Source organism: Bidens hawaiensis, unplaced genomic scaffold, assembly GCF_021521415.1.
Source record: "Bidens hawaiensis isolate Kalapana, Puna unplaced genomic scaffold, B.hawaiensis_p1.1 tig00035932_1, whole genome shotgun sequence".
In the NCBI taxonomy this organism is placed as follows: Eukaryota; Viridiplantae; Streptophyta; class Magnoliopsida; order Asterales; family Asteraceae; genus Bidens; species Bidens hawaiensis.
In genome coordinates, this window is record NW_027496260.1 from 132,409 (window position 1) to 141,668 (window position 9,260).

The following is a 9,260-nucleotide window of genomic DNA, read 5'->3' on the forward strand; positions in this document are numbered from 1 at the left end:
AAGATGTAAATGTCAAAACTCAAAAAGATACTATACATTAGTCACTTTATAAAAAATAAAAAAAAATGGTCATTCTTATAAGAATGATGATTTGTTTTGGATATAAAGCAAAATATGATTGTTTTAGTCACTACTCACTAGAAATGTTCTTGTTTTGATTTATGATCTTGAAATTCTGTTTGAAGTTATTACTAAAGAGTCATAATTTTACGCCTTTAAACATATCTCGGTTCTTTCCCATTCGATAAATCACGATCGATCCTTATTTGCCATTACATGATTAAAGTTTGTCACTCTATTAGTCTAATATCAAGTGAGTGTTTATATTTAAGATAAAGACTAATAAAAAAGAATCTTAATTAGTAAGTATAATCCTTAATATATGATTAGAGAGAAAAGATAGGAGTGAAGATTTTGTAATTGAGAGTCTTGGTTGGGTTGAAGTTGACATGAGAAAATGTTTAATTTCTTGTTGGAGGATTTGTCGCCGGGAGCAAAAGGCTGTTTTTCATGGTCTAGCATTTTGGTTTTGAGCAAAGAGCTTTAACTCCATTTTTCAAAGTTATAACTCCGCATTAAAGATAAGAATTGATATATTATACATTTCATAATGCTTTGGATCGGTATTAGCGTTTATATGTCCTTGAAACTTAAGTTATCTAATTTGCAAAGCCATCCGAAATGAAGTCATTATACGAGTACCATTTCCTTTTCACAGTGTATATAGCATGTGATTCATTACATATTTTGTTTAATAAGAAAATATTTTATTTTGGAGAATAACAGAACAAAAAACAGAAATAGTCTTCATCTTCAATATCAAGGGCGTGATTTGGTCAATGTTTGACCAGTCTTGAGGAGTGAGGAGTGAGGACCAAGATTCCAGACAGGACTAATGGCACCCCATGAACTCAATTATTATTATTATTATTATTATTATTATTATTATTATTTATCTAAGTTTTTTTACACCATACATTAAATGAAAATGTATTTAGCCCTTGTCTTTTAATCCTCGATGGTATAAAGACAATTAAGCTTGGACCATTGTTTGTTTTATACATGTATTTATAAAGGAAGACAGGGCACTCCATAGCAAGCTTCGAACCCATTTAGTAACATCACCGCCACCTGTATAGCTATGCATGGCTTTAAACTATATGGTAAACATTTGCCACTTAGCCAACCTATGTCTATTTTGTGTTTAATTTAATTTAAATTAAAAAATAACAAAAAGTTATAGCGTATTTGTGGGTAGGCGCTGCCGGTGATTTTATGATTTGTGAGTACTTGAATGTAAAAATGAGGTGGCAGTTCAGAATAGGGATGAGCGTTTTCGGTACGGGTACCGGTACAAGTTTTGAGTTTTCGGTATCGGTACGGTACCGGTATTTTCCGAATTTTTCACGAAATACCGGTACCGTACCGGTACCGAACCGAACATTTCGGTACCGGTATCGGTACCAACAATTTCCAAATTTCGGGATCGGTACCGGTCGGTACCGGTACCATCCCAATCTCATCCCTAGTTCAGAATAGGCCGGTGTATAGTTAGTATATCCATGGGTGCCCCTTCTCCTCTAACAAGATATAGAGCTACTGTCGCCTCAGTTAAGTTTATGGCGTTAAATTAGAGTAATTCGTTGTTCTTTTAACCACGTGGTTTACGTTCCATAAACCTTTTAGTTTAAAGTGGAACATTTGTACTAATGAACCCTTGACGTTAAACTGCGGTTTTGGCGTCTTGACTCACTCCATCCACTATATTTATGAAAGAGAGAAAAGCTAAAATACAAAAGGAAACAAAAATAAAAATTGTGAGAAAGATTTGTCGTCATAAAAAAACCACTTAAAAATATTTAAAAAAAAAATCATAACTCAAAATATAAATAAAAAACAAAAAAAATTAAAAAAACTAAAATGTTTTCACCGTCATTCTCGTTCCAAAAAAACGGCGAAAAGACACAATGACGAAAATAAACACAAACACAATTATAAACAAAAAAAAATGCACAATACGTCGCAAAATATAACACAATGTAAAAAAAAAGACACAATCAATGACGAAAATAAACACAAAAAACAATGATAACTACAAAGACACAATGATCTTTTCCTTCAACATTGTGTTATTATTATTATTTTGAGAACGAGGAAGACGGTGGAAACTTTTAATGTTTTTACTTTTTTTATTAAATTATGAGTTATAATTTTTTTATTAATTTTTTAAAATTTTTTTATGACTATAATTCATTCTCACACTTCTTATTTTTATCCCATTTATATAATAACTTAACCCGTGCAAGATAATAGATGGAATTAGTCTAAAAGTCAAAATCGCAAACAAATTTAACATAACATCGGGAACCAAAAAAGCAATTTACTATTATATATTTTTTATTTTCTGTTTGCTTTTTCTTTAATTATTTTAAAGATTTGTTTATCGTGTTTTTTATTATTTTTAACTTGATTTGGCTTTCGAATTTATTTTCAAGATCATTATTGAAAATAATGAAAAGATTCAGGATTTGGAAAATTAACTATTTCTCTCACGATTATTAAAATTTAAGAAATTATGGTGAACACTTTCGATATGTCACCTCGAGGCCTATCAATTATTCTAACTTTTATCAAATTGGAAACATTTGTATCAGCATTTGGCTTTTACTTTAATGGTGATCAAAATGTTGCGTGTGAATCATGTCATACAAAATTACACTCAAGTGAAGCAAAAAATGAACAAAATTGAACGGGTTAACGTGTTATTTTTATGTGATGTAATTATGGCAAAGTCGAGAAGCCCCTCAAACTTATCAAAAAAAAAATTCATGTTGTAGCTCAGAACTATTATTGTATGAGAATTCTTCTACGAAATTGGTTCATAACCAAAGTTCTTTCAATTATACATATATGATACCGAGAATGTAATTTCCAATAGATGGAGCGTTCTCAAGTATGTTTTTGCCCTTGTGTTATTAATATTGTTTTCATTAAGTTCATATATATATATATAGGGAAAGTATAAAATGAAAGCCCACTTGAGTTGTGAAAACTCTATGTAACATCATTTTTTTTTTGTTTTTTTTTTGTTACACACGTAATATATGTTGTTACATTTAATACAAAATATCGAAAAATCAAAAAAATATTTTTTTTGCTATTTTTGAACATTTTTTTACTAATTTTTATATATGTTTTCAGGAGAGAGAAAATGTCATATATATGTTTACATTTTTTATTAACTTTAATTGTGAACCACAAGATTTAAACTTTAATTAAAAAAATGTGGTTGAGAATGAGTTTCTAGAGTTTTCACAACTCAAGTGGGTTTTTATTTTATATATATATATATATATATATATATATATATATATATATATATATATGGTTAGGTTAAAATGAAAACTCACTTAAGTTGTGAAAACCCACGAAAACCCTATGTAACATCTATTTTTTTGTTATATGTAATATATGTTGTAACATTTAATACAAAACATCGAAACATCGAAAAAAAAATGTTTTGCTATTTTTTAACATTTTTTACTAATTTTTATATATGTTTTTTAGGAGAGAGAAAAAGTTATATTTATATTACATTTTTTATTCACTTTAATTGTGGACCACAAGATTTAAACATTAATTAAAACATGTGGTTGAGAATGGGTTTCTAGAGTTTTCACAACTCAAGTGAGTTTTGTCTTATATATAGGGTTAGGTTAGAATAAAAACTCATTTGAGTTGTGAAAACTCTATAAATTTATTCTCAACCACATGTTTTTAATTAAAGATTAAATCTTGTGGTACACAATTAAAGTTAATAAAAAAATGTATACGCTTTCTCTCTTTTGAAAACATATATAAAAATTAGTAAAAAATGTAAAATAATAGCAAATCATTTTTTTTATGTTTTCGATGTTTTGTATTAAATGTAACAACATATATTACATGTTACAAAAAAAAAACGATGTTACATAGGGTTTTTACGGGTTTTCACAACTCAAGTGGGTTTTCATTCTATATTTTGCCTGTGTGTGTGTGTGTGTATATGAAAAGCATCATTTTGTGATATAAATAATAAAATCAATTTATGTACGATACAAGTATAGATGCAATACACTTTTCACATACATTATGTACTTATTTGTTTTATTTGCAACTTTATTATTTTAATCATCACGTGTGTTACACAAGCTCTAAAGCTAGTTAATTAAAATATTTCAAAATACTCATAAATTATTTTGGCTATTTTTATAATAAGCTTACCTAACTAGTGATCAAGACTTTAAGTTATACCCTTTACTTGGCATAAGCCTAATCACATAAATCTTAGAAAGGGTGTTTTGGGTTACCTTACCCCACATTTAGGGCCGGCTCGCATACTTATGTGACTAAAGTTAGGGCGTTAGGCTCAAAAATATTTAAGACCATAATTTATAAAAGTATAAACATGATATATCATATATAAGTTTTAAGTTAATCAAAATAGCAAAGAAAATCCTTTAGTTTGGTGGTCAAATCTCACGCTTTCTTTCTAGGCAACTAGGGATCGAATCCCAACCGAGATTTCAATTTTTTAGTTTTTTTTGGTGATTATTGAATGGGAAAATCAGCTCAAACGCCCATAATTTTAAATTAAATTACATTTATTTTTGAATGAAAATCATTAATTTAATAATTTTAACCCATACTTTAGATACATTTGATTTTTCTTAAAATAAAAATTACTTCAATAACCTGGTTGCCACAACGCTACATACTAGTTTATGTTATAAAATAGAATGTCTAAAAGGAATAATACTATTTTGGTTTTATATTAACTTATTCATCTAATGTGAAGCGGAATAAATAAAAAATTGAAAAGTACAAACCCTTTTTATAATAAGGCCCCGGAATTTTTATTCGCTTTAGACCATCAAAATGATTATGCCGTCACCGCCCACATTAGGTTTATACACATAATGTAATTAAGTATGTACGTATGAAAACTCATACAGACGTGAAAAGCGTTTTAAAAAAGAAAAATTGGATGTCGCTTAATGGTAGAGCACTCACTTTACTAATGAGAGGTAGGGGGTTCAAACCTCACCATCACCAATTTATATGGGAGATATGAGGGATGACCCAGGCTTGCCAGGGTTCGAGTCCTGATCTCACTCGGTTTTACCGGCTCCTCGCTGTCGTGTCGTTTGGCAGGCGTGGGGGTTGGGTTTTATCCGGGGAATCCCTCAATAGGTGGACCGCTAGGGGCTCCGTCCTTCCGGACTCGTGGCCGACTCGGGCTACCTTTAGCCAATGGGAACCGCATACGGAGTACCCGGCGTTACTTAGTTGGTCGTTCCAAAAAAGAAAAAGGAAAAAAATAATATCTAACAAATCATTGATGTCTAAATTTACACATTTATGTATGTTAGACCACATTGGCCTCCGTTGAGGCACGTTTTTGGGGCAAAACGAATGATGAGCACCCCCCCCCTTGTGAGCCTCGTTTTGGAGGTGTTCGTTACATGTACAACGAGATGTTGTGAGAGAGAATGAAAGAATGATAATGATTGCAATGGGGTTTTAAGGCTTTTTATATCACATTTTGCAAAGCTAGTCATTGCGTACATGAACGTCACGTAAGACAAAACTCCCCTACGTGCTTAGTTACACGCGGTTTTAGTAATTTCTTAAGATAGGTGTCGTTTAACTCAATTTCAAAATTTTGCAATACCTACCAAATTTAAGACTCATCATAGATTGATATACAGCTTTGTTTGAGAAATCTCCTTTATCTGTTTTACTTTCATTAGCATCAATATTATGCTTCAATATTCAAAAGTAGAAGATGAACAAGCTGAAAATAGCATAGGCTACACAAGAAGATTTAGATTTAACAAAAACATATACTTCTTTTATTACATAATTACATCATGTCAAACATTGGAGCCCTCAAGCATGGCGGGTTGTGGCAGCGGTGCGCCACCACAATATCCTCGAAGAATATCACCTTCCTCGGAAGTGAAACCAAGAGAAGCAAGCATCGAAGGCCAACACCCGTGAGTTATAACGCGAATGGCTCTACAACATTCCGTAGATAAGTAGGTGTCACCATTGAGAAAGAAGAGTATGATTTCATTTGTGCATGATTTCAACTCAAATAATGCATTCCAACAGTCCATTAACTCCCCATTATTCTTTTCTCCTTGAAGCCTGGCAACTAGCCCTTCACTGGGCTCGTTCACGTGTACTTTCCGAGCCGTTGAGCCGACTTGGAAAGAAACAAAGCATGATAGTAAAAGTAGAGTGAGTGGAAGAACCCTGAGTGCGGCCATTGGTTAGGGCAAGAACTCTTAACTATAAAATATATGGTTTTGTAATTAAGGGGTTATATATGAGTGTGTAGGGGTACTCTTATAGTCTTATGTAATGAATATCTAAATAAATGATGAAGTTTATTAATCATCAAATTAGTTAGTGACTTAACGAAGAAAACCAAAAGGTTTATGATACGAACCGTCCAACTATCTAAGTAATAAAAGAACCGTATGATCTTTAAAAGCATAGGTGCTAATAAAAGAGCCATTAAAGTATAATAAATGAAATTTATTATTAAATTAAAGAATAAATGGTTGGTTTGCGAAAGGAACCCATAGGATAAAAATATACGAACTACCACTTGTTAGGCGGATCAATTCATGTAATAATAAATTGGATTTGGCTCAATGGTAGAGCACTCACTTTACTAGTAAGAGGTAAGGGGTTTAAATCTCACTATCACCAATTTGTATGGGATATATGAGGAATGACCCTGGCTTGCCAGGGTTCGAGTCCTGATCTCACCCTATTTTACCGGCTCCTCGCTGTCATGCCATTTGGCGGGCGTGAGGGTCGGGTTTTATCCGGAGAATCCCTCAATAGGTGGACCACTATGGGCTTCGTCCGTCCAGACTCGTGGCCGGCTCGGGCTACCTTTAGCCAATGGGGGACGTGTACGAAGTACCCATCGTTACTTAGTTGGTCGCTCCAAAAAAAAAATTCACGTAATAAACATAGAAGACATGATTTGTAGCACGCATTTATGACAATATGTTATGGTAAGTGGCACTAGCTAATAGTAAAAATGATGTCACATGAATACCGTATATATTTTATTTATGAAAGACAGTAATCTTTTATATTTTAAGACTAAAACGCATGACCTTTAAAATGTTTAAAAGAATTTGTTTTGTCACCAAATCACCAATCTTATGACATGTAGACCGACTAGACAAGATGAGTTTCAATATCACTAGCACTAAATATGTGTGGTAGTAAGGGGTAGTAAGTGGGTATTTTTATAAATTTTTTTAATATATTCTATTAATTATTTTAAATAGTTAATGCTAATAGTTTTTAAGCAATTACTTGTTATCTAAAAGTCCATCCAAGCACGCATTAAAACCGTGTACGATAACCAAACCAAACCAAAAAAATCGTTTTTCACCCTTTAATGTTGTGAAGAACAATGAAAACTTGAGGGTCAGGTCTTCAGTTTTAAAATTTCATGATTTTTATGAGAACTATATTTTATTTTTCTTCCTCAAGCATTATGTTTTTCTTGTTCATTTTTTAAACTACTTGTAACATTTGACCTTTCGTACCATCATTTTAATCCACTTTACTTTTTATTACCGGATGGATGATTCCCAGCATATCACGTACTACTCTCATTCGAACACACTTAACTGTGGTATTATCTTCTCATCCATTGTCTGAAGGTGATTACAATCACCCATTTGTAGACTCATCGTCCTCGGGGTTTTCCCCACCACATCCAATTTAGAATGTAAATTTGTCTAAGGTGAACCCCCCCCCCCCCCCAACCCACCCACAACACCGTTGGGGACTTGTCATCCTTGGCAAGGTTTTTCACACCTTCTCGAACGTACATGGGTGGCTTTCATACAATTGATGGTATCTAGTCTCTTGTGTCACTAATATTGTTCATTATATCCACTAGAAAAATAAGAAACTCATTTATTTATTTTTTGCTACCTAGGTGGAAACTTATCACAAGGTCATTCATTCTAACCAAACTCATTGGTAATATTTGATTCGAAGCACTCCTTTAAATCAATAATATCTCCTAGCCATGATTGATGTGGATTTGCTTAGCCTAGGACACTGAAGAAACACTAAGTGACCCGGTGCAGATTATAGATAATCTGGGGGTTAAGTAATGTTTCCCACGAGAATGAGGTCCAACAGAGACGGTTGTTCTTCAGGGGACCTGCAAAACAAACACCGTAAGCTCGTCACTGAGAAGGGGGGGTTCCTCCTTGTGACCACCCTCCGGCGTGAGAATCAGACTAGATTGCTCTGAATATAAGTGTATATTAAGAGATTGCTAGATAACAGGATAGCAGATGATCTTACCATTCCAAGATGTTGGAGTATTTATAGCCGAAGGTAGGTTTCCTAGAAGGTACAGCCGGCTGAATAGTATTCCTGTTCTACCAACAGTGGACTATGCACAGGCCATACTGGTTGGTGGATAGGTTACGGCCAACAGTAACAAAGTCGGCTGCACTATTCCACCAACTGTAGATTATGCACGTCCCACCTACTGTGGATTATACGCAGGCCATGCTGGTTGGTGAATAGGTTACGGCCAACAGTAACACTATTCTACCAACTGTAGGCTGCGCACGCCCCTCAGTAAGAGTTGGTGAGTAGGCAGCGGCTAATAGTGACAAACAGTACTAGAGGGTGCTCCTCCTCGTACTGTTGTCGGTGAGCTGTCACCCTGTGATTGGCTCATGGGCTGTTCTGGTCAGATTGTCTGTCCTATCCATACCTTGGTAGGTATAGTACAAAAGATCTTTCAGAATCATACGGACTGGCTCATTTTGGCGGGATTGTTCCCGCCTTGCTCATTCCTTCATGTGACTACTGAAGTAGCTATTGTCTTGTGCGTGTAGACCTGCTGTCTGCGGGTAGCCTTCCCTGATGGCTTGTATCCGCAACTGCGGGAACAGGCGGGGTACTTCACCATTGGGAGGCTTTCCCTGCGTGTACAGCTTGCGTACTGCGCGTAAGGTTCTCTGAGCATGGTGGGTCCTGCTGGAGCAGATGGCCTTTGCGCAGACGTCCCTGTTCAAGGTGAGTCTTGCGGGACCAACTGGGCTCTGCTGGGACCTACCTCTTCAAGTCCCCCCAGTCCAATGTTCTTCTCATGAATGTTTAATAAAGTGAGGTGAACTTTTGGACTTTAAGCAAGGGGTTTTGAAAAGGGTTTT

At 34.3% G+C, this 9,260-nt stretch overlaps 1 protein-coding gene across 1 annotated transcript; it reads right to left on the minus strand.

The window, feature by feature from the left end:
• Positions 1–5,915: 5,915 nt before the first annotated feature.
• On the minus strand, positions 5,916–6,314 carry LOC143587960 (egg cell-secreted protein 1.2-like). The gene has a single exon (XM_077069104.1). It carries the CDS (start codon positions 6,312–6,314, stop codon positions 5,916–5,918), a length of 399 nt encoding a protein of 132 aa, XP_076925219.1.
• Between the last annotated feature and the right edge of the window lie 2,946 nt (positions 6,315–9,260).

Bases quoted from the DNA above. Each gene is read 5' to 3' on its own strand.
- LOC143587960 (XM_077069104.1), bottom strand. From the start codon at position 6,314: ATGGCCGCACTCAGGGTTCTTCCACTCACTCTACTTTTACTATCATGC.